We start from the raw sequence: 27,349 nt of genomic DNA, 5'->3' as shown, positions 1-27,349 counted from the left end.
CATGGCAACATTATTTCTTTAATCGATTTGTAGTACAATACAAAAAGGAGAAAACAATCACTCGGCGTGGTTTTATACGGAGCGAACATTTGAAAAAACTGCATGGAACGTGTTTTTGATCTTGTGAACATGGTGCGTAAAAATGATTTAAACGAAGGATTTTCAAACGGATTCTAAATTTTTTATAAACACACAAAAATAATGTAAAGATACATCCATGCACCAACATTTGACTCACTGCGATATTTGATTGCTGAGAAAACGCGGTTTTAGAGAACAACTTTATACGTCTTTTATACGTTTTTTATACGTTTCTTCGTGTAACCTTAATAATGAAATTGATAATAATGAAATTCACATTGATGGTTATGATATTTGCAGGTTTGATAGACAGACAAATAGTGATAGGGGTGGTGTACTATGTTATATTAAAAGTGATATTGTCTATAAAGAAATTTCTAACTCAAATATATGTATTGGTGATATAACTGATATTGATCATGTTGAAACTCTTTGGATAGAGATTAACTTGCCTCATACTAAGCCTATTCTTATAGGTACTGTCTATAGACCCCCTAGTTCTAAGGCAGAGTACTTATGTAAATTAGACTCATTGTTCCAAAACTTCACATCTGTGTATGAAGATGTAATTATTCTTGGTGATTTTAATCTTGATATTTGTAAAAGGGTCAATTCAAGAAAAATCAATGATATTGCCAGACATAGTAACTTACACCAATTAATAAATGATTACACAAGAATAACTGAGGTCAGTAGAACAATTTTGGATCTTATATTTGTTTCTAACTCTAATATTGTTTCTTCTTCTGGTGTTCACAGCTTAGGGCTCAGTGATCACTCACTTATCTATGTTGTAAAAATAAGAAAATTAAACCAGCGCCTAAAATTGTTAAAACTCGCTCATTCAAAAATTTCAGTGATAAAGATTTTGTTGATTCAGTTAAATGTATGAATTGGGAAAATGTAACAAATTTATCTGATGTTGAAAATGCATGGAAGGTCTGGAAAGATATGTTTATTGATGTTTGTAACAAGCATGCACCTATTAAAGAAAAAAGAATTAAAGGTTCACTTCCTGATTGGATTAACAGTGACTATATCAAATTAAGTAAAGACAGAGACTACTATTTTTCAAAGGCGCACAAAACCAATGATCCGGAAGACTGGCAAACAGCTAAACATCTTAGAAATAAGGTCAATAATCTAAATAAATCTCTTAAAAAGAAATATTGCAATGATGCTATAAACCAAAATGTAAATAATTCTAAGAAATTGTGGAGTACTATTAAGAAACTAATTCCTAAGAACCATTCTTCTATAAAAACTGTTCAATCTGATACTGGATTAACTAAGAGTGACAAAGAAACTGCCAATGAATTTAATAATTATTTTACTTCTGTTGGCAATGATCTAGCACAGAAATTTGATGATGTTAATGGATGTACTTGTAGTGATGATGAAAAGGCTATTACTTGCACTCATGTTTGTAGTAATATAGATTTTATAAGTCCATGTAATACAGAACTATCTAGTAATAATTATAGTTCTGATAGTAATGTAATTCAGCATAGTTTTCAATTCGATATAATCACAGGTGATTATGTGTTTGATCAGATTTGCAGTTTCTCTAACAATAAGTCTTCTGGGCTTGATAATTTTGATGCAAAATTACTTAAACTTGCTGCTCCAGTTATATGTCACTCTCTCGCTTATATATGTAACTTGTCTTTACTCACTGCTACATTCCCTTCAGACTGGAAACAAGCCAAAGTAACTCCTATTTATAAAGAAGGCTGTAAATCTGATGTAAGCAACTATAGGCCCATATCTGTGTTACCTATTATTTCAAAAATAATTGAGCGTGCTGTTTATGATCAATTGTATCAATATTTAACTATGTGTAATATTTTGAATCCAGCTCAATCAGGATTTCGATGTAACCATTCAACTAATTTCACACTTCTTGATGTATCTGATCATATTCTTCAAAATATGAATAACGGGAAAGCAACTGCCGCTATTTTTCTGGACCTGAAAAAGGCATTTGATACTGTAAATCATGAAATTCTTATTAGTAAATTGTATAACTATGGTATCAAAGATAATGCCTTAAATTGGTTTGTCTCATACTTAAAGAACAGATCTCGAACCGTTAACATCAATTCATCTCTGTCTGACTTTAAACAAATTAATATTGGCATTCCACAAGGATCCATACTGGGACCATTATTATTTATCATTTATGTAAACTCTTTGCCTGATAGCACTTCTTCTAAATGTATTATGTATGCAGATGATACTACCCTGCTATGTAGTTCATCTGACCCTACTATACTACAGACTGAAATTGACAGAAATATGGACAGTATTGCTAGATGGTTTCATGAAAATAAGCTCACACTTAATATCAAAAAAACTAAGCTTATGGTATTTTGTACTAGGCATTTACTTGATAACTTTGATAATATTTCACTTTCATATTCAAATAATGCTGTGGATAGAGTAGATTCATTTAAGTATTTAGGTGTAGTGTTTGATCCCCAACTAAGTTGGGACAATCATGTTATCGTATATCATCCAATATTTCCAAACGCATTGGTATTATTCGCAGAGTTAAATATTATCTTCCACCAAGAACACTTAATATGCTCGCCAATGCACTTGTAATGCCACACTTTGATTATTGCAGTACTGTTTGGTCAAATTGTAGTGCTCATTTATCCAATTCTCTTCAAATACTGCATAATAGATTAGCTAGGATTTTGCTGGCTGCTGACATAAGAACTCCAATAAATGACTTAATGAAATCTTTAAATTGGACAAAACTGGATGAAAGGTGGAAAAATCAGCTTCTTGTTGTAGTGTTTAAGTGCCTTCAAGGTTCAGCACCATCTTATTTGAGTTCTCAATTTATTTTTACTGAATGTATGCATACGAAAGGTACTCGTAGTCAATCTTCAAAAACTTTAGTTGTTCCACTTTGGAAGAACACTCTGGGTAAACGTACCTTTCACTATAGAGGACTAAGTTGTGGAATAACCTTCCAGTTGGTGTGCGTTTAGATTATGACACTTTGAGTCTGCACATGTTTAAAAATGCTATTAAGTAAGATTCATAATTGCATGATTGTTTTTCAATATGTTATATGTATTATTTGTAATTTTGTATACCTATTTTGTTAACATTTTGTATTTAACAGTTATCTGGACCTCTTGGGAGACCAGTACATATGTATTGAAAGAGCTATCCAGAATAAATAAAAAAAAGATTAAATAATAAAATAATAAATAAATAATCCTAAGCTACATCACTAAGTGATGGCAATACCGCCTTTAAATCCTTGATCCTCAGCTACAAAATTAAGTGATTAAGGTTATACAGGATTTTGAACTTTTGTGTAGGCAAATTGGCTGCACGTAGCCACCTAAAATATTTTGTTTTTCAAAAAATAAACATGGCAGGCCTAAAAATCATACTTCATCTTAAAGTTGACACTCTAATGATTATTATTGTAATACTTTTAACGTCATAGCTCATACACAAATGTACTTTGTAAGTGTTTCAATTTGTGTTCAATTCATGAGCATGAGGTTTTTTGGGAAAGAGGCCAGGAAAATATGGGGAGAGGGTCCGATTTCATTGCGATTTCGCATATGTGTTACAAACAAACCAATGAAATAATGTACCTATTTATTCTTTCGATAGGTCCTCCTGATTTAAAACAGTAAGCTTACATGTTCACAGAATGTCAATGAAAATGATGGGGTAAATGTAGTCTTTTTTGCAACAACAATATTAATTTAGTGTGCCAATATATTGACACAATTATTCCCTACATTATTTCTTTGAAGTATCAGCTAACACATGCATATCAAAATTTTATGAATCAGCTACGGGAAACATTAAAAATAATTTATTTCATCTCAGCATATCAGGCCAAATGGTCCAAAATGGAGTTCTGAGATATCCACACATTTAGTTTCAAGTACTCACATTTTCTGCTATTTCACAGTATCAATTCACAATCCCATAATATTCCAGGTGCAGTGCTCCTGTATTACTACTGATAATCCTTACTGCATGGAATTATCAATTGATTTTCACAAAACTTGCAGAAATTGACAAATTTCTGCCAAAACTTCCACACTATCTATTATCATGTTCAAACCATGTGCTAACTTGTTTACAATGCTAGTTAGTGTTGCCAGGGCCAAGGTGATAGTACTTATTTTATTGATTTTGTCTAGTATAGTGCTGGTTGAATACTCATGCTCCACTGTGCATATGCTTCAGTGATTTTAGCAATCAAATGAAAATGATAGGGTTGCCAGTTCATGCACTGGAATAATAATCACTATAAGGGGGCACATCACTATATAAATGTCCCATTGAAATACATGTGAAAATACAAAAGTAACTAGGTGCATAATAATTATGAGTCCTGGGGGAGGGTAGAATGGGGGGGGGGGGAGCAGTTTTTGGCAAACATTTACAGTGCATCTTTATAAGGCTTAGGAAACACTACAGAAACATTCAAATCTGCATCATAATATCTAGGCCATTTAAAGTTTCCACATTGGCAAAGTTAGGCTGGCCGAGAGCAGGGCCAGGGGAGGATGACAGGAAATGTTGGCATACCTTTTAAAATCTAACCCACGGGCCCCCATGTATATTTGGGATTCCCCTTCCAAAGAAAATGATAGCCCTCACACCTTCTCTTTCTTCCATGACTTACACCAAATGCGGAAGGATTTAGTGTAGTGTCCCCTTAAAACAAGAACTGTCTTTAAAAAAGAATTAGTGCTGTGGGATATCTAGAGCAAATATTGATACACAAAAATAATTTAAAAATACTTTGTTGATACAATTTTTTCAATCTACATCTCTGAGATGTTTAATATATACATATACTTCATAAATAAAAATTAAAAAACAAAAGACAAGTTGAGTGGAATTTTCACCCTCCGTAACCTTAAAATACCCTCCTTTACATCCTTTATCTTCAGCTACAACAATAAGTGATAACAATGCCCTCCATTACATCCTTGATCCTCAGCTACAACATTAAATGATTACAATACCCTGCTTTACATCCTTGATCTTCGGCTACAACACTAAGAGATTACAATACACTCCTTTACATCCTTGATCCTCGGCTACAACATTAAATGATTAAAATATACTACTTTACATCCTTGATCCTCAGCTACAACATTAAATGATTACAATACCCTCCTTTACATCCTTGATCATCAGCTACAACATTAAATGATTACAATACCCTCTTTTACAGCCTTGATCCTCAGCTACAACATTAAATGATTACAATACCCTCCTTTACATCCTTGATCCTCAGCTACAACATTAAATGATTACAATACCCTCCTTTACAGCCTTGATCCTCAGCTACAACATTAAATGATTACAATACCCTCCTTTACATCCTTGATCATTAGCTACAACATTAAATGATTGCAATACCCTCCTTTACATCCTTGATCTTCGGCTACAACACGAAGAGATTACAATACCCTCCTTTACATCCTTGATCCTCAGCTACAACACTAAGGGCGTGATCACATCAGGCACTTTTGATGTAGGGACGTGGAGTCGACCCTACATCGAAACCACTTCCCAGTGTAGTGTGAACACAAAGTAAGTGGATTCGACCCTACATCAACAATGTGGATCGAAACTACCTGGTTGAGGTAGTTTCGACCCTAGGAAGGTGGGTTAAATTTCGTAATGTGAACACGATAATGTGGAGTCGATCCACATATACCGGAAGTGGCTGTGGTCGCACGGGCGAAATGGTGAACGTCAATGGAACAAAACGAACTGAAGGCGTCACCAATCAATCGATATTGGGGTCCAGCATTCGAGTCATCCGCACCCAAACGCAATTACCGCGCCGGCGCTGCATGCGATCAACTTTAGCGCCACGCTAGGCGTCCTGCGCTGAATTGCCAGCTCGCAGATGCGCGTGTAGTTCTTCACGGTGTAAAAAGTAAACAAAATTGTGAAACAAAATAAAGATTGAATTTTAAATAGCATCGCTGTTTTTCCGTATATATCTTTTGCATTTTATGGTATCAAAAGAAACTGGAACAAAGGTAACTAGGCCTAGTATACAGTTCCCGTTTAAACAATTATTTTAAGGAAGCTAAAGTGAAATATGACAAAACAGAGGAGAAAATACGCTGTATTTGGTATTTTTACACCGTGGACACGCGAGAAACGCACGTATTGTTTGTTTACATCTCAGACCCCAATATCGATAGGTGACATCATCAGAAAAAGGTCTATAAATCGCTTCTGAGGTGATGGCTTTACGAAATTTGGTATCTATGCTGCGTGGTACTACATGTGAGTCGTTCTACATGTAACATCCGGGTATGTGGATTCGCTCCACTTACGTCATAACCCACTTTCGATGTAGATTAGCTTGCTAGTGTGAACGCGAACTCAATGTGGATTCGATGTGGATCGACACCACTTCACTACCTAGGTACGAACCCACATTGTGTAATGTGCACACGCCCTAAGAGATTACAATACCCTCCTTTACAATCTTTTATGAATGATTACAATACCCTGCTTTACATCCTTGATCTTCGGCTACAACACTAAGAGATTACAATACACTCCTTTACATCCTTGATCCTCGGCTACAACATTAAATGATTAAAATATACTACTTTACATCCTTGATCCTCAGCTACAACATTAAATGATTACAATACCCTCCTTTACATCCTTGATCATCAGCTACAACATGAAATGATTACAATACCCTCTTTTACAGCCTTGATCCTCAGCTACAACATTAAATGATTACAATACCCTCCTTTACATCCTTGATCCTCAGCTACAACATTAAATGATTACAATACCCTCGTTTACAGCCTTGATCCTCAGCTACAACATTAAATGATTACAATACCCTCCTTTACATCCTTGATCCTCAGCTACAACATTAAATGATTACAATACCCTCCTTTACATCCTTGATCCTCAGCTACAACATTAAGAGATTACAATACCCTCATTTACATCCTTGATCCTCAGCTACAACATTAAATGATTACAATACCCTCGTTTACAGCCTTGATCCTCAGCTACAACATTAAATGATTACAATACCCTCCTTTACATCCTTGATCCTCAGCTACAACATTAAATGATTACAATACCCTCCTTTACATCCTTGATCCTCAGCTACAACATTAAGAGATTACAATACCCTCATTTACATCCTTGATCCTCAGCTACAACACTAAGAGATGGCAATACCCTCCTTTACATCCTTGATCCACGGTTATTACAGTAAGTGATTACAATACCCTCCTTTACATCCTTGATCTTCGGCCACAATATTAAGTGATTACAATACCCTCATTTACATCCTTCATTCTCGGCTATAATAATAAGTGATTGCAATACCTTCCTTTACATCCTTGATCCTCAGCTACAACATTAAGTAATTGCAATACCCTCCTTTACATCCTTGATCCTCAGCTATAACATTAAGTGATTACAATACCCTCCTTTACATCCTGGATCTTCAGCTACAACTCTTAGTGATTACAATACACTCCATTACATCCTTGATCCTTAGCTACAACATTAAGTGATTATAATACCCTCAATTACATCCTTGATCCTCGGCTACAATAATAAGTGATTACAATACCCTCCTTTACATCCTTGATCCTCAGCTACAACACTAAGTGATTACAATACCCTCCTTTACATCCTTGATCCTCAGCTACAACACTAAGAGATTACAATACCCTCCTTTACATCCTTGATCATCAGCTACAATAATAAGTGATTACAATACCCTTCTTTACATCCTTGATCCTCAGCTACAACACTAAGTGATTACAATACCCTCCTTTATATCCTTGATCCTCAGCTACAACACTAAGTGATTACAATACACTCCTTTACATCCTTGATCCTCAGCTACAACAATAAGAGATTACAATACCCTCATTTACATCCTTGATCCTCAGCTACAACACTAAGAGATTGCAATACCCTCCTTTACATCCTTGATCCACGGTTATTACAGTAAGTGATTACATCCTTGATCTTCAGCCACAATATTAAGTGATTACAATACCCTCATTTACATCCTTCATTCTTGGCTATAATAATAATTGATTACAATACCTCCCTTTACATCCTTAATCCTCAGCTACAACATTAAATGATTACAATACCCTCCTTTACAGCCTTGATCCTCAGCTACAACATTAAAAGATTACATTACCCTCCTTTACAGCCTTGATCCTCAGCTACAACACTAAGAGATTACAAAACTCGCCTTTACATCCTTGATCATCAGCTACAATACTAAGTGATTACAATACTCTCCTTTACATCCTTGATCTTCGGCTACAATAATAAGTGATTACAATACCCTCCTTTACATCCTTGATCCTCGGCTACAATAATAAGTGATTACAATACCCTCCTTTACATCCTTGATCCACGGTTATTACAGTAAGTGATTACAGTACCTTCCTTTACATCTTTTATTCTCAGCTACAATACTAACATACTGCAGTTACTGTCCGTTTTCCTATACACAATACACAGTGCTGTTACCATTGACGCGTGACCTCTACAAAGAGCGTACGTTAGAAGTATGGGGATTTGCCTAGTTAACGTCGCTGTGTGAAAAATAACCGGCCAATATTAAAAGTACTCTTCTAAAATTCTAGAAAATATAGTTTTGTAACATGTACTAAATATTTAGCTAATTTAGATGTTTGGAAATATTGTACTTTGGTGTTTTAGTGTATGTTATAGGTAATAGTACATTGCCTAGTTCACGTCGCTGTGTGAAAAATAACCGACCAATATTAAAAGTACTCTTCTAAAATTTTAGAAAATATAGTTTTGTAACATGTCCTAAATTTTTAGCTAATTTAGATGTTTGGAAATATTCGTACTTTGGTGCTTTAGGAAGGATATCGTCGGCAGAGTGCTACACTATCGTAAGTGCAGTTTGGACAGTTTTACAGGAGGAACATATTTGTGTTTTGTGTAGCCGTTTGTTTCCAAGTAGCCATAAAATGACATGGGAATGTAAAGCAATTTGATTTTAATAATATAAACTATATAAATTGTGTTAAATGAATTGATGAATCATTTACTGATTTAGATGTCGTAAGTGCCACATACGATAGTGTTGCACTCAAATAGAAATGAGTGTAGAGTGCAACAATATCGTATGTGCCACATACGATAGTGTTGCACTCAAATAGAAATAAGTGTAGACTGCAACACTATCGTATGCGCCACATACGATAGTGTAGCATTCATTGCTAAATTAGGATATGCGTAATATCGGCTTAAATGTCCAATATTTTGTCACTTTATGTTTCTTAACAAGTGTTAATTTATTTTGGCACATAATATTTACAATAGCAAGACACCTTTTGCCGTAATGTTATCTCTCAAGATTTATTACTGAATCTAAACATACAAACACCGGATTTATCGTCTCTATTACCAGTCATGGGAGCTAAGAACTTAGCCAGCATGATGACAACGCCTACAGCCGTCAGCGTCACAGCCAGTGATGTGTTAGAGACTGTTTTGCACTTACGATGGTGTAGCATTCCGTGATTTTGTTGTTTAGGCCCAATAAAGTAGCGTATGTGGCACATACGATGGTCTTGCAGCAAATGAAAAACAAAATTAGCGTGTAAGACTATCGTAAGTGGCACATACGATAGTCTTGCATGCATTAATTAAAATTGCATAATTAAGCAATTTTGAAACCTGGTTTAAAATGTGTGTTTTTATATGGCCTTCCATAATTCGTCAAAATCTCAATTTGGCCAAAAAGGTCACTTACGATAGTGTAGCACTCTGCCGACGATATGTAAACGACAGATAACACCCAAAAATATGAAGAAATTATTTCCAAACCGTGTTAAGTCTGCAAACCACCATGCTTCTCATTTTCAAGAACGCTTGTTAACAATAAGCACTTATTGTCTCATTTCGTAAACAAAAGCTCACACAGAATTGTTCTCTAGCGTTCGCTTTATAATCGTTCACCCAACTGAAAATATAGTACCAGCTCATTGCTCCATTGTACGTGTAAAGCAGATGTTGTGTGTATATAACCAGAGAAGATATGATTTAATCAGTCGAGCTGTTTTCAATGAGTGTTATCTTGGTTTAATAGCTTTTAATGGGGTTTAAGTCCTGCAAAGGGCGTGGTGAATTCTACTGTAGACATGACTGCATCATGAGTGATTACAATACCTTCCTTTACATCTTTGATCCTCAGCTACAACACTAAGTGATTACAATACCCTCCTTTACAGCCTTGATATTAAATGATTACAATACCCTCCTTTACATCCTTGATCCTCAGCTATAACATTATGTGATTACAATACCCTCCTTTACATCCTTGATCCTCGGCTACAATAATAAGTGATTACAATACCCTCCTTTACATCCTTGATCCTCGGCTACAACATTAAGTGATTACAATACCCTCCTTTACATCCTTGATCATCAGTGATTACAATACCCTCATTTACATCCTTGATCCTCGGCTATAACATTAAGTGATTACAATACCCTCCTTTACATCCTTGATCCTCGGCTACAATAATAAGTGATTACTATACCTTCCTTTACATCCTTGATCCTCGACTACAACATTAAGTGATTACAATACCCTCCTTTACATCCTTGATCCTCGGCTACAATAATAAGTGATTACAATACCTTCCTTTACATCCTTGATCCTCGACTACAACATTAAGTGATTACAATACCCTCCTTTACATCCTTGATCATCAGTGATTACAATACCCTCCTTTACATCCTTGATCCTCAGCTATAACATTAAGTGATTACAATACCCTCCTTTTCCTTGATCCTCGGCTATAACACTTAGTGATTACATTACCCACTTTTCAGCCTTGATCCTCAGCTACAATAATAAGTGATTACAATACCTTCCTTTACATCCTTGATCCTCGACTACAACATTAAGTGATTACAATACCTTCCTTTACATCCTTGATCCTCGACTACAATAATAAGTGATTACAATACCCTCCTTTACATCCTTGATCCTCGGCTACAATAATAAGTGATTACAATACCTTCCTTTACATCCTTGATCCTCGACTACAACATTAAGTGATTACAATACCCTCCTTTACATCCTTGATCCTCGACTACAACATTAAGCGATTACAATACCCTCCTTTACATCCTTGATCCTCGGCTACAATAATAAGTGATTACAATACCTTCCTTTACATCCTTGATCCTCGACTACAACATTAAGTGATTACAATACCCTCCTTTACATCCTTGATCCTCGGCTACAATAATAAGTGATTACAATACCTTCCTTTACATCCTTGATCCTCGACTACAACATTAAGTGATTACAATACCTTCCTTTACATCCTTGATCCTCGACTACAACATTAAGTGATTACAATACCCTCCTTTACATCCTTGATCCTCGGCTACAATAATAAGTGATTACAATACCTTCCTTTACATCCTTGATCCTCGACTACAACATTAAGTGATTACAATATCCTCCTTTACATCCTTGATCATCAGTGATTACAATACCCTCCTTTACATCCTTGATCCTCAGCTATAACATTAAGTGATTACAATACCCCGGTACCCCCTTTTCCTTGATCCTCGGGTATAACACTTAGTGATTACATTACCCACTTTTCAGCCTTGATCCTCAGCTACAATAATAAGTGATTACAATACCCTCATTTACATCCTTGATCCTGCGATACAACTCCTAGAGATTTGACTACGCCCTGAAATACAGACCGACGTCTTGTGAGCGTTTTCCTGTTGTGACAGAGGCACCTGTTGTTTTTCCGCCATCGTCTTCCGCAGCGGTTAAAATTCCAAAGCATTTTTCGCTGAGACGTTCATAAGTTTTAACTCACCTTTGAATGTCAGCGATGGTGACATAGGATCATCAGAGTTATACCCAGCTGTTGAATACCTTCCTGTTTAATTGCACCCTCATATGAAGATACAGCTGAACTGCTGAAGCTCTCATGAGAGCCATGGTGTTATTAACTGTTTTAGCATGTAAAAGCACTGTTCACGACGATGACACTTGCCACAACATCAGTGGTTTACAAAATAATGTCATCATTGCTATGCCAAAGAAAGATGATCTCTCGACGACTAACTACCAGGGTATTTTACTCATGGCAATAATTTGTCTCAAAATAAATCCTTCTACTGCCTAAAATCATATTAACCCTATGTTGGGAAGCAATCAAGCTGGTTTCAGATCTCGAAGTAGCTGTACTCAGCAAATCCATATTCTGCGTAGGATCATGGAAAGCTTCAAGAAATATCAACGCTCTTTGACAGTCACCCTTGGCGACTTCAAGAAAGCCTTCGATTCCATCAATCATGTCAAAAGATCTGCTATGTTTTCTATATCTTTTGTGATATCCTTAAGGCCTGGTAAGTGCCATCCAAAACGTGCAGTGCTGTTATGGTAGATGGAAACATCTCGGAGTTTTCCAAGTAACAATTGGTGACGGAATAAACCCGTTATATATTGTAGACTATACCTACTGAAGAGATCCACTTCAAGGCCCAGTCACATATCTCTAGGACTGCGGCAGCGGATATGTGTCATGTCGTCTGTCATGACTTCAAAATATCATCCACAGCCTGCTCTGCAGGTGACGGTACCGTTGGCCTTATTTCTGACTTCAGGTACTTCGGATTTGGATTACTCAGGATTTGGAGAAACGCAAAGGCTTCAGAATTGTGGAAGCTGGAACACCTCTGGAGAAGTCCTTCTCTACGTACCCTTCGCCACTACAGTTGATGCTGTTTGAGACGACTTGCGTAGCAGTGTTCCTTATGACCATGGGTCATATCACCCAAGGATGTGGTAAGCAAGATCGGTGGTTTGCTGCATCTTGCTATGGTGGACCATATCCCGATTGAGGCCATCTACAAGCTGACCAACTCTACACTCCTCTACTCATCCTAGTTAGCGCCCATCAACTGAAACTCCTGATCTATGCACTTCGCTAGCCTTACATGGAGCCTGTGCAAGGACATATATCAGTATGTGGATATGACTTTTATGTTCCACCACACGCGCGAGGAACCTGAGCAACAACTCGCAATGTTCAGCGCATGTTTAGCGATCTGAAGGAATGCCGAAGGATCTGAAGGAATGATTCGTGTTTAGAAAATATAAATCATAAGCTTTAAAATGGTATCATTTGACTTCAAACGATATCCAGAAGCGGGGTTATGGTTTGTTGAACTCTGTACCTTCAACTAAATTGTACCCGTTTTTTCGGTTCTACGTGTGTCTCTTTGTCCACCTTTCTGGTAATAAATATCAAACAGTCATAATTGGCGGTCATTTCAAATTATCCCCAAGTCAACGAGGTTCAGGAATGTCCTCTCATTGTTAATTGTTGGTTATACACACCTAGACCGAATACAATGCTTGGTTATTCACCACTTGAACAGGATTTAGCCAAAGCAAACAAAGACAAGATCTATTTCTATAGAAAAATGGCCGAAGCTTATTATCCTCTTCAGCAATAGGATTATTGATAAGTTTAAACAGTGTTTGATAAGATACTTGTCGCACATAATTGAGATACCTATGAATACGACCTACACGCCCATTTTACACTATAACTCAGAATACAATTTGCCGAGTTTACGGCTCATTCGTAGTGTCCAATCACAAATGATTTTAAGGGTGAAAGTATTCAATTCCAACGCAGTTAACCGTCGTTAACCCGGGAGGGGGAGTTGACGATACTAGCGGTTCGCAAACTATGTGTGTAATATGCATGAGGCCCTTTGACAACTGGAGTTGTCAAAAAAACATGAGGAGAGGGTGATGAAGTGTTAAGTGCGCGCAGCGCGAAATTTTAAAATTTTAACTGAAAGTGACCATATGGTAGCTGCTATAATTAAAGCATCCCTATTGAGTTTGTCGAAATGCATAGAAATATATTAAGCACGGATTTTTAATTCTCACTGCGCGGAATTTTATTCTCACTGCACAAACGTGCCAAGATGCACGTTAAAATAGCCCCTGCCCTACATATACATGACTATACTGCAACGCAACGTTGGTTTATAGTTACAGTGCTATAATATTTCGTGTAAACTTTTGACGAGAGCGTATTTAAGCGTATTTACTGCGCTGAAACGCACCTGCCTCTCCTGATACTGAGTGATTATTTAGCATATTTGTAATGTCTGTACATGTCCCATCTTGCACCTCATTGGATTCAACCAAGTTCATTGCGTTTCTAGGAAAAATTCAAAGTTTGAATTCATAATTATGTCATAATTATACATTAAATACCCATAGAATATCACAATTAAGCGGCTCGTATACAGCAAGAGAGTTTATTTTACTTCATTATTTTGTCTTAAAATGACCAGAAACTTTCAGGGTAGTTGTTACTAAAAATATTTTATAATATTTGGCAAAGAATAACCAAATTAAAATTTGACCGAAACCGAATAATTATTAAGGCTTTAACCTATAATATGCTTCGATGCGCTTCGCATAGACGGAAAATGGTCAACGGCAAACCTTTCATTCAACGAATAAAAAGAAATTCATGACCTGGAACGCGTTAGTTCGTTGATCCAAAGAACTGCGTTTATTTTGTTTTCCAATAATACAGGGTGTATCAAAATAAAATATACAGTTTGAAAAATGCCACTAGATTAAAAAGTATGAGATATTTGGTCAACTGATGCTATAGTTTACAGCTGAATCAACATCTTGTCCTCTCTCAACTGTAAAATCACTGGAATGTGACCATTAATAAGGAATCAGTGGCTAACCGAATAAAAATACCTGTTGCGCAAAGTCAATTAAAATCAAAGTAACATGAAATTCACGTGTTTAACCAATTTCTTTACAGTAAATGCCAGTCTTAGTCTTCCTCATGGCCACCAGACATGGTCACCACTCCTCCGTATGCAGATATCAGCACAACATGACATTCACACCACATCTTATAAGAGACGTCCTTTCTGGGGATGTCAACTTGTGCAATTATGTGCCTTTGGAGCTCATCAAGGTCTGCAGGAGAACTTGGTGAAAATCTTTGATTTCAGATAGCCCCACAAAAAGGCATCCAGAGGTGTAACATTAGGGGGTCATTCCACTTGATGCTTAAGTAATCACACGATTGCCAAACAATTCTGCAAGGCGTTCTGTTAATTACTGTTTATATTGACTTTGTGCAACTGCATCTTTACACGCTCACAAAAACAGCCACAGAGTAATTATTTAATGGTCACACGCCAGTGATTTTACAGTTATGGGGGGACAAAATGTTCATTCAGCTGACTTTGTTTCAACTAAATTTTTTTTACCTAATACCTCATACTTTTAGTGGCATTTTTCAAACTGTATACTTTATTTTGATACAACCTGTATATAATCTAGTAAAGAAGTGGTTGTTTGTATCCCAAAGTACGTAGTTGTTAAGTGATATTTAACACGTATAAGTCTCGCACAACAAAATAGTTGGCTTATACGGCCGTTTTAAGTAATACAATCTATGCCTTTTTTCCATTGGTCCCAATTTTTGTTCATTTTGTGACTCGGCTAGCTGGGTAAGTAAAGCGAATTTAGAGTTTCTTTCTTTCTTTTAATATGGTTGAACTTATTTTGAGCTTTTTCGTGTATTAAACGTGATAAATGAATTAATGAAATGCGCACCAAAGGCACGGCCATAATAGGATTATCAGCAGCCATTAAGCAGTAAGCAGACTCCGAGTATTAGACGTACAATATTATATGTAACATATCTACGTTATTTAATCTATTGCCATTCTATAATATGTTACGTATAATATCTGGTAGAAATATATTATCGATTTTAACGTAGATATGTTACATACAATATTGTACGTCTAATAAAAAGTCTGCATACTGCTTTATTGAGAAGCAACGAAACAAAACTATTTGTATCGACTACCAATATTGTTCACATATCTCCATGGTGTGCCTGTTTAGCCATGCACTTGTCACGGTACTTTGAATGTATTCCAAGCATTATACTTATGAAATTCGCAACTAAAATTATGCTTTATTTATGTTTAAATTGAAAGAATTAGACTTTCGCTTACGTATAATGTTAATGTACTGTTAATTACCCAAAAGGAATAAAAAAAAACATCTTCGATAGCTTTCAGTGATTGTTACTGCTCAGTACTTACACAATTTTACACCAACTATATTTTATATCTTATTATCCATCAAGAATGCTGGTAATTCCGAAGTGACGGTGTGTAAGAATGTTTCTACTTATCATTTTATCATTAGTCGCTGTAATTTCTGCAGGTGAGTATAATATAATTATAATTAATTTACCTTTTCCCGCCCAATACCACAAAATTCCACACTCTGGATGCCTCACTTTTGACACAAAGCATCTGGCCCAAACCACCTGATGTTATTTTGTCTGTAGTCAAAGACCAGATTTATCATCTCCAACATGTGTTTATTAAGGGCCGCTCCACAGCTCCACAGCTTCTCAGCTTATTGAGGTATTTCATGAAATTAACTCTGTTCTTGAAAACTATGGGCAAGTCGACATGGTGTATTTGGATTTTTTCCATAGCTTTTGACAGCGTTTCTCATGAGCTCCTTGTTCACAAACTCAATACTTTTGGTTTCCATTCCGATCTAATTCGTTGGTTTGGAACTTACCTGACAGACAGACGTCAACGAGTTGTTGACGATGGTACTTACTCTGACTGGTTGCCTGTGGTTTCCGGTGTCCTGTAGGGATCCATCTTGGGTCCCTTCCTCTTTGTGTTATATATTAATGACTTGCCCAGTGTTGTCAAGAATACCAAAGTTACCTGTTTGCTGATGATGGTAAATTTTTTTTTTGAATAGTGACAGTTATGATGATTGCCAATTACTCCAGAAAGATCTCTGGAATCTACAAATTATTTGGATCTTGTGTTGAATTTGATATGTCAAACTCATCCATTATCTGTGAAAATGTGATGGGTACAACAATCATTATGATACAGCTTGTAATATCACATTATCATAAAAATCTATCCTATAATCCTGCAACTGTAAATGTTACAGAAGTGGGTGTCAATATGGTACTTTCCAAACAAATTTCTCATTTTACTCAAAATTGGTTGCTTCACATTTTTCCTTTCTTTAGAAATTAACTCGGAAATATGTGGTACACGACCAGCAATCGGACCTCAAACCCGGTTTAGGCGGGTATATAACGGCCGTAATGCCGCACAAGGAGCCTGGCCTTGGATTGGTCGTATGATTCCACGTGACAGGAATTGGGAGTGTATGGTAGCTCTTATTGACGAACAACATGTATTGACTCCACATTTATGCGGGTAAAACGACTATATACTTTTAAATTCCAAAGATTATACCTTTTACTAAAAAAAGTAACAATGAAATCTAATTTTTAACTGAACTGTAAACTGTAATGGCAAACACGTGGGATATGAGACGTATACGCATAACCCTGGTGCAACCACATTGGGTGCATCTGGGACCGGGATGTGGGAGGTGCATGGACATGATAGAAAAAATATATTTACGCATGGAAGACATACCAAAAGGATCATTATTAGGCTGGATGGGTTGAATCAGGACATTTTGATACTATGAAGTGTGTGGGAAGAACCTTTTTGTGCATTCACTCAAATTGCACTACAGCGAAGTGAGGCTTACTATTGATCAGGCAGCTTTTTGTAAAGGTAAAGGCGTCGGAAATAAAGGAAAGATAAAAAAACTTACTCGACCCAACACTGATAGCCAGAATGGAGTCAAGAGACTCTCAAAGTGGAGTCAACTAGCACTGACTCTAAGGAGTCACTTGACTGTCACAAGATAGTCAGTTGACTCTACCCGTGGAGTCAATTTACTCCACATTCAGAGTCAAGAAATTTATGACTCTTCAAGAGAGTCAGACTCTGGAATAGTTTGGCTGTTGACACCATGGAATGTTTATTCTCCCATTCCTAAGGGATGGTGGTTCAGCCAAAATTTTCATCCTGTCGTCTAATGATCGCCTATATGGCGTGAAACTCAGAGTCAATTTATAACAATTACTTTGCTGATTATTATGAGTGCGATTCAAATGCGAGTCTGCGAGGAAAATTGTCTTAAATTGCATTCCCTGGCATAACCATCGAGATTCACTCCTCCGCGGTTCCACTACCGACAACGAGCCATATAATACATGCAGAGTTATGAACTTACTGGTCATGCCGGTGTGTGTTTGTAAGCTTTTGTAATTGATTCCTATCTTGTACTGTTTGTATCTAAGTACGATGGGGCTTGATATTCCCGAACGTATCAGCAACCATGTTACCATGGCAACGTCTTTAAATGGGTACATTCTGATGTTAAATTTGTTCATGTTATTCTTAGACAACGAGATGACGTTACAGCAATTGTCTTCGGTGACACAGAAATTGATGGTTCTTCACCAAATCGTCAGGAAGTGTCTTTTCGAAGAGCAGTCACTCATCCAGACTACATCTTCATAACACAAAATGATTTTATGATATTAGAGCTAGAATCACCGGTGACTCTCACTGATTATGTCCGCCCTGTATGTCTGTCTGGTATGAAAAATGAATTGGAAGCTTATGATAACTGTTGGATTGCTGGCTGGGGCGAAATCAATGCATTGCGTAAGTTTAATATTGACATTAATATTTCTAGTTTCACTGTTTTGTTTTTTTTTGGTTTTTTATTCATTCGCCTGTTCGCCTGTTATTGTTTGGTTATTATCCCCTGGGGAGGTAATCAATCGTAGGAAGGCAATCATTTAAATTATGGAAACCTTTGACACTAACTGATCTTTTTGTTAGTTTTAGAGGTATAACAAAATGGTTTTTGCTGCTTGATGCATTATACTTTCAAAACAATTAAAATTGTCTATTATTATTTGAAGATGAGAATCCACAGTTTCTTCAAGAAGCTCCATCGGGAGTTCGATCTGATGATGAATGTCGGGTGGACGTTGGTACTAGATATCACGAGACTATACTATGTGGACGTATAGGACCCGAAGCGGAACCACACGTATGTTCGGTAAGATGAGTGGTATTACATGTTTACTAATGACAGTAGAAAGATGTTTAATACTTTTGAAATATTTTCTCAAAATATCAAGAGCTATCTTAAGAACTACTGCACCAATACTAGGCTTGTTTATACTCATTTTAATGCATTTTTCATGCTGATTCCAAATATGGTCATACAAATTTACATTTCTGAAATTTTAGAATTTTTAAAAAAAATTTGAAACATGTCGTCTGCAGTCGACACCCGCGTGAAGAGAATTACGTTTTACTAATGTAATTGGAAAGATGCTTTTTTATTGCTTTGTCAATCGCCTCCCCAGTTTTATGGTTCAGAATAGATACATACACCAAACCTTTTAGAAAGGTTTCTTACCTGGAATCACAGGATGTGTGGAACACACGCAAGCCCTTATAGAAATTCTTTTTGATGGCAAGCAAAATGCTGCAGAAATCATGGCCTGGTTAAATTTGAATGGTAATGTATTAAGACAAGGAGAAAAGAAGCAGTAGAATGGGGTTAAAGAACTGAATGAGAGGAATAAGGACGATCAAGGCAGAAGAGGGCACATGATCTCGGCACATGATACAGCAATGTACCCTGGTTGGGTGACAAAAACTGTAAAGATTTGAAAGTGGTGTGGGATGAAGACCAAAACCAGATAACATTCCTCCCAGAAATAATGACCACGTCAAGGAGACCAGACATCACCATCTGTCACCTAATGATAAGATAGGTATCATAATGGTCAGTACGCTGACAGACAGTACCAGCAGAAGATATTAATATGGAGCAAACCATCGAAAGAAGTGCAAATACGGAGACCTTATCAGAGAAGGACAAACCAGGATCTGAGTAGTTTCCTGTTGAAGTTGGGTTCATGCAGGGGCTTTACTAACGAGACAGTAGAAACATGGACCCTAGTTCAAATTCTTTGACCTGACAAGACGTTTGGTAGTTCGAATTTGATCGCAAGGCCATTCATTCCTCCTGTTGAAGAAGCTCAGAGGATATGCCAACAGTATATCCAATTATAAGACTATGATCCTGTGTCAGCTGCCTTGGCGCAGCGTCATAGGGGCAAATCCCATAGAAAAATGGCTTGCCCTTCCCCATCAGGCCCGGTGGCCCCAATCATAGTCGGTGGCCCCCACACACCACCCCCAAGTCTGACTCACGCTACACCACTGTCTTGAATGGTGCTTACACTTGCGTCAAAGGGTTCAAACTTGGAAATTCAGCCCATGGACTCTATCCCCAGAGACCGCTCTCCGACACTGCATATTTAAAGAAATCCTTTAGATGGAGAAGTAGCAAATTTATGTTAATGTCATGACAGAGACTGCAACTGGAGATGAAGGGTTCTCGGGACCAAAGCGCTCATCCACCACCGCCCGCCGGGGCAGTTGAGGTAGACAGAGAGAACTAACATCAGGGTGTACTTTAACCTGGGCTTGATCATCCTATAACATCAAGACTGTACACGTTCTAAAAAACGTGGACGCAGATCAAGCCAGGTAGAGGACACACCCGGCCATGGTTTTCAATCTCTTATAAGACGGGCATGTCGAAGACTGGTTTTAAAGTGTTTATGAACATTTTATTGAAAATGCAGGCAATGGAATTGTACGAAGGTTATCATGGTTATAATTTAGAGATTGGAACATTGGGCAAGCGTTACATTGTATAATCGCAAAAGGCACTTTGCTGTTACAGGGATCGAATCCCCGGGCTCGAACCTACAGTCTTCTCTAGATACAATGCTGCAGCTCTAACCACTGAGCTATTATAGCTTCCCATGTGCAACTAAACTGCTACAGTGTTCATTGCTCAATTCAGGCGCATCCCCGTAATATTTTTTTATTGGTTTCTTGTTAACATTAATTGTCACTCCTTTAGGACGATGTTGGCGGTCCTATAATGTGTTATGGTGCAGATGCCCGTTGGTATTTAGTTGGTCAGAAGATCAGTAGGCGGGGTGAATGCGGAGATATTAATTCATACTTTAGTCGCGTATCCTATCTGCGTGACTATATCAATGAAACCATCAACCGAATTGAAGGTATGTATATTGATTTTATGAAATTTGTCATAAAGATAATACCGTAAAACCTCGTCTTCAAGCATATAGAGTGCTTCTGATAAAAACTAAATTAATCCAGGCGCCGTTATGGAATTATAGCAAATAAATTACAGATCCAAGCACATACAAGCAAGTATTATTGTAAGACCAATCTATTGAATTGGCATATTTACGCATGTATTGTATTAATTTAACTTTCACCAAAAACACTATATATGCTTGTAGACGAGGTTTTACGGTATTACCTCGATTGCTCGAAACAGTCATTTGATATGCCCACAAATACGTGTACGTGGTAGTGCGTACTCGTGAAAACCAATCATATGCTCCGTTACAAAATCATTTAGGGTGTGCCATGTCTACTAAATGTGACGTCACATCATTCAATGTTCTATAATACAGATAAAACATTATGCGATTTATTCCGTCAAGCTTTGTATCGGATTCAAATCCAAACTTTTATGCTGTGCTGTCGGTAGCCGTGTGGTAAGAAATACGCTTCAGAATGCCGAGGTACCTGGTTCAATTCTCAATTTGGTAATTTTGTCCTAAAGACGTCAATGTAGATCAAACTTGTTTCTTTACGTGGCCTAAACCGCAAGTCCAAGATATTGGCATAATGGCATAGAGGCAAAATCTGATTGGTTTCCACGATTAAACACGATCAGATGTGCAGGGATTTGATTGAAATCAGAATTTCAATTTCACAATTCAGGGCCCAAAGTCTCAATTCTCAAGTCTCCATGTCCCCCGACTGACACCCCAAGTTACGTTGGATGATGTAATAATTTTCAAATGGCCCAGATTGTTGGGAGCGATTGGCTGACAAAAGTGACGGCTCTTCGGCGCATGCTCCCGATTGAAACCATAATTATTGTAAACTATTATATAACATCGTAAAACATGATAAATATAATTACGAGTGCTTTGGGTTTAGCACTACACGTATAATACCACTATTTGACAGTAGCGTAGCCAAGCCCCCCTCCTCGTGACGTGAGAAGTCTTCCCCCTCTCTTGCCTCCCTGTGGGATGCTGGCCGCCCTGATATTTAAGTTTTTTAGTTCTTTTTTGTATTTTTTTTGGATCAATTTTGTCAAAGTTTGCCACCTTAAAAGTTGACTTTTCCCTCCTTTGCCCACCCTCTGAAAACGTGATGGCTACGCCACTGGGAACACGAGGGGACGTACCCTCAATCGATTTGAAAATTTAGGAAAATAGATCATCAGACCCGGTTCTTGCTCATGGTCGGTGCCCCCATAGGATGACTCACGCTTCGCCATTGATACAACGGCTACTATAATGATAATGATAATGATAATGATAATGATAATGATAATGATAATGATAATGATAATGAAGCGATGGTTGAAAATGTTTCGTATTGTATCCTCTATTGCAGATTGCAGTGAACCTGATATGATGTGTAATGACGGTATAACGTGTGTTCTTGAGAGAGAATTATGTGATGGTCGAAACACTTGTCCTGACGGTGGAGATGAGACCGACTGCATTAGTAAAACTATTTTTCATTATTATATTATTTAAAAATGTGGTGCATATACTTACGAAATAAAGCGCAGTATGATCCTCGTAGGTGGCGTACTTTAATGTTATAATAATATAGCCTGTTATTTTTCATTTTAACTCTCTCTATCCTGTATATTTCTGTAACAGGTTGTTTTGAGGACACGTGTATGAATGGGGGAACTTGTCAGGATACTTCAGATGGCTACCTATGTCTATGTCTTGATGGTTCGTCTGGACAAAGGTGTGAAATAGGTGGGTACAAATACCGGTTAAAACTACATGCAAATTAAATGTCAGTTAGGCACCAGGAACAAATTTGTTCGATCTTAGGATCGACCGTCGATGCTGCTTCGATGCTTGTTATTAACGAATTATTACTACAGGTACAAATTACTATAGGATCGACCAAGCATCGATGGTCGATCAAAAGATAGTTCCTAATTTGTCTCTATTGCCTTATATCATATTGTATATCCGGCGATTCAATTTGAATCATTTAACGTAGATTTATTCCCGTTGTACCCCGCGTACTGAACATGCATGTGAAGGTTTGTTGTGGTATGTAAAGGGGTGCGCTTCTTAGCTTGAAGATGTGATTATTGTCCAACAATAATATAGCCACATGGCACTGGCCAAGCAGATGTTTATTCCATTCAGGTTCTCAGGTGAGGGTACATAATCATAATTAATACTGTAGATTGTCCCCGATTTGACCGCTTCAATTTCTTGACCAAATGGAAGCAATCTATATAAAGAAAAAGGGATGAACCGATATGAATAAATGTACTGTTCATCCAAGCTGTTCCATCCCTTCAATATACTCAGTGAATGTTCTTTCCTTTCTCCACACAGTGGACTGTGGTCCCTCATCCATCGAGTTAACACAAGGAACACCTGTGGCTTTTAGCTCTCCACTTTATCCTCAAAACTACCCTGTCGATATAATCTGTAACTATACGATTTCCGCTCCGGAGGGGTACAAGGTATTGGTAGAATTTTTAGATTTTGAGACGGAACCTAGCTGGGACTTCCTGTTCGTCGACAACGGCATGTTAACAGGGAATAATCCACCTGACAACTACACGTCTGTTAATGAAACACTTACCATGCGTTTTTTATCTGATCCAAATTCCCCTTATCGTGGATATTTGTTACAGCTTAGTGCAATAGACGTATCAGGTATGACCATTCTCTTTCTCTCATTACTTTCTCTTCTTTCTTTAGGGGATGTGCAATATACTAAAATGCAGTAAACCTTTGACGAGCGCGTATTGTAAGGATACATCGCGTATTTACTGCGTTGCACGCACTTGTCTCTGATTGGCTGCTAAGGCGATATGTTGTTGCTGAGTGGAAATTTATGAATGAACTGTGCGCCGTACGCGTTGTTAGCGCCGAATTTGCAACATCACGGTAGTCGCGCTCGTCAAAGGTTTGCTGCATTTGACTATAATAACCCTTGTGGAAGGGAGGAAATTTTGACTAGCCGAAAGGGGGGGGCAAGCAATTTTGGCAAGCCGAGAGGGGGGAAGCGATTTTTGGCACATATCCACAAGGCGCCTTTAATTAAACCCCTCTAAGGCTTCGGAAACAGCACGGAAACGCTAAGTAAGCTCGCAACATATTTCGAATTGGGATCCCAAGAATTTGGTATCTGCAAACTGCAAAGGGTGGTGGGGCAAAGATTTCTAGACAGGCCGAGAAGGGGAGGGAGCAATATTTGGCATGCTGAGAATATGGGCAAGATATTTTGGCACACCATTTGGAAATTTTACCCTCCCCCGGCTCATAATCATTGCACAGTCCCTTATCTTTTTAATATCGTTGTAGGCGAATCTTTCAAGTTGAACGTTATAACTTGGCGCCCAGCTTGGCGCGTGAAACTTCCTTTTTCATGTTTTTAGGCTTTGGTTAGATATATGAAATCCTTAATAAAGATCAATCAACATGCATGTGAATAATCTTTGGCTATATCGTAAACCTGGGAGCATGGGATGTTAATGTCTGCTGGGACACAATAACAATGCGACTTCAACATATTTTGTTTGTAGGAATCAACGAGTGTGAATGGAAGCCTTGTGCATTTAATGGCACGTGTATTGATGAAGAAGATGGGTACAGTTGTGAGTGCGGCGATGACAGATTCGCAAGAAATTGCATGACTCCAGGTAAAGATTTACATGGGGGAACAGAACTTCTGGTCTGCCATGTCTGCGATTACCATACACAACACGGTCATGAGAGGCCATCCTTTGTCTTTATGTGTATGACGTTTAGTTGGGACAGTTCGTATCCACCGAGAGCATATGATGGGTACATTCGTATCGGGTTAAATTGTTCTGACATATCTGGGGGTGGATTTTAAACTTTTTATCTTTCTCCTCAGTTGCCACTTGTGCACCAGAAGACATCTACCTAGAAGATGGTTCCTCATACAACCTGACCTCCTTCTACTACAAGTTCATTGGCGACGTCTACGGCTTACGTCATGGCTGTAGAGTGACAGTGTCTGTACCAAGAGGTCATCAAGTACGTGTGGACTTCATTGACATCAATGTGTTTCAACCATGGGAAATTCTGAGTTTTGACAAGCAAGTCTACGATAATTTTGATGAATACATATCTGATGATAACTCACTAGAGATTATCTATTTCACGCAGACCCCCATGGCAAGTTGGAGTCTGGTGCTTTATGATTATACTCCTGAAGGTAGGCATTGTAGTTTTGATGTCATCCCTTTCTATCTTCTTTTTGTTTGTCTGCCTACGCCTTCTGTCTGTCTGTCTGTCTGTCTGTCTGTCCGTGGGTGGGGGTGTGTGTGTCTGTCTGTCTGTCTGTCTGTCTGTCTCTCACCCGTACGAAGACTCCCTATTTGTTGGCTTGTCGATGTATACCCTATTTTATTTAGTTTTAAACAAACCGTATTGTCTTTGAATGACGAAATGTCAATCAAATTAGTAATAGGTATCCAGGAGGTGTTATTATAGGTCATATAATGCCATCTCCTGGGACAAATATTACTAATTTGAATTGGTCACTAGCGACGTGTATTGACTAGTTTTTGAAATGCGCTCGCGTTGTATTTGTAGCTTTTGCCGTTGTAGAGGGTGCCAAATCGAACGATGTATGTATGGCCATACATAAATCAGTCAATTCGGCGCCCCTTAAACACACCGCACAGCGGCACACGCCCCCGTGCACCGTAGCTACACCCCTGAATTTAAGCACTTAGGGGCGCACCATTAGATTTCCAGTGGGGGGGGCATGGGGTTTTTGAAAAAAAAAACTTCGCCCACTAGTGAGACGAAAAAAACTTTGCCCACTAGTGAGACGAAAAAAAATTTTTGCCTCACTGATTTTCCCCACCCAACTTTGTATAAAAATTTACATTAAAATTGAAAAAAAATACTTCGCCGCCGAAGGCGACGAAAAAATAATTTTTGGTGCTCTCGGAGGCGAAAAAAAAAATTCTGCCTGACCCAAACTCCCATGCCCCCCCCCTGAGAATCTAATGGTGCGTCCCTTATTGCAAACAGTTCCTACAGTCGTCGCCTTCTTCACGTTTCTATAGGACTAGTGATGGTATGGGGCCATGGAGTGTTAATAATATATTAGGCTCGCTATGTCCATAATTAACAGGACCGGTAAACCTAAAATCGAAAAAACAATACAGCCTATTGACATGATTATTATTATGCCATTTTTAACAGATGGTGACGAGTGTGCAAGTGAACCATGCCAAAATGGCGGCATTTGTATTGATAAGGAGAATGGCTTCAGCTGCAAATGTAGGCGCGGATTTCAGGGTCCAACGTGCCAGCGACAAGCAGGTAGGGCATTTATATATAAATATTAATGTTAGAAGTTTTATAGTTTTATGGAATCAAAAAATAACACATGATAAACCCCAACTACATGTTAAGGCGATATTTTGAGTTAGCTTAGTGGCCATCGAGAAATACAGAACATCAAAAATTTACAATTAGAGGATTGTGCTGCATACAATATGTGCTTTGCATAAGCATATAGGCAGGTATTACATTCAACTGCACTTACGATGGTCTTGCACTATGCCCATAGCGCTTTTGGCCTTTTGGTCAAGTGTATATAGTCAGTGACGTCTGTGCGAGAGATACTCACACTCTGAATGGGGAAAAGAATCAATATGCGTATTCTGTATCCTTTATTTTGCCTTGCAATGGGCATATTTAGAGCATTAATGTGATTCTGAGTGGATGGAGAGGATGAGTCCCTGGTCCAATGGCGGCACTAGGGGGGTCAAAAACAGATTCTTGGGCCCCCAGTCTGCCCATCCCTACTTTTAACCAAAATTACGAAATTTTTCACTTTTTGCAGCAATTTTGCGCAAAATGTGTTGATTTTACCCTATTGCCCCCCCGAAAAAAAATTTCTGGTGCCTCCAATGCTCTTGTCTTCAACCCGCTGGAGCATATGAGTTCAAAGTACACTCGGTCGATAGCGGAATAATATCATGTAACGTCATCCGCGCAGTTGGTCCCCATCAATTTCTTACCTAAACCAATATATTATTACGGACTTTGTTGCGGCT

At 37.9% G+C, this 27,349-nt stretch overlaps 1 protein-coding gene across 1 annotated transcript in view; it reads left to right on the top strand.

The window, feature by feature from the left end:
* Positions 1-27,349, top strand: part of LOC140163727 (uncharacterized) — a 37,685-nt gene that overhangs the window by 6,736 nt on the left and 3,600 nt on the right. The window contains exons 2-13 of the mRNA XM_072187043.1: positions 12,790-12,970; positions 14,994-15,152; positions 17,268-17,460; positions 18,506-18,771; positions 19,035-19,174; positions 21,065-21,227; positions 22,651-22,764; positions 22,926-23,030; positions 23,631-23,957; positions 24,830-24,946; positions 25,165-25,488; positions 26,490-26,609. Coding sequence (XP_072043144.1) covers positions 12,790-12,970; positions 14,994-15,152; positions 17,268-17,460; positions 18,506-18,771; positions 19,035-19,174; positions 21,065-21,227; positions 22,651-22,764; positions 22,926-23,030; positions 23,631-23,957; positions 24,830-24,946; positions 25,165-25,488; positions 26,490-26,609 — 2,209 coding nt within the window. The remainder of the gene's footprint in view (positions 1-12,789; positions 12,971-14,993; positions 15,153-17,267; positions 17,461-18,505; positions 18,772-19,034; positions 19,175-21,064; positions 21,228-22,650; positions 22,765-22,925; positions 23,031-23,630; positions 23,958-24,829; positions 24,947-25,164; positions 25,489-26,489; positions 26,610-27,349) is intronic.

This window comes from Amphiura filiformis, chromosome 11 (assembly GCF_039555335.1).
Source record: "Amphiura filiformis chromosome 11, Afil_fr2py, whole genome shotgun sequence".
NCBI lineage: Eukaryota > Metazoa > Echinodermata > Ophiuroidea > Amphilepidida > Amphiuridae > Amphiura > Amphiura filiformis.
The sequence above is the reverse complement of the archived record's forward strand: the minus strand, read 5'-3'. Positions and strand labels throughout refer to the sequence as shown.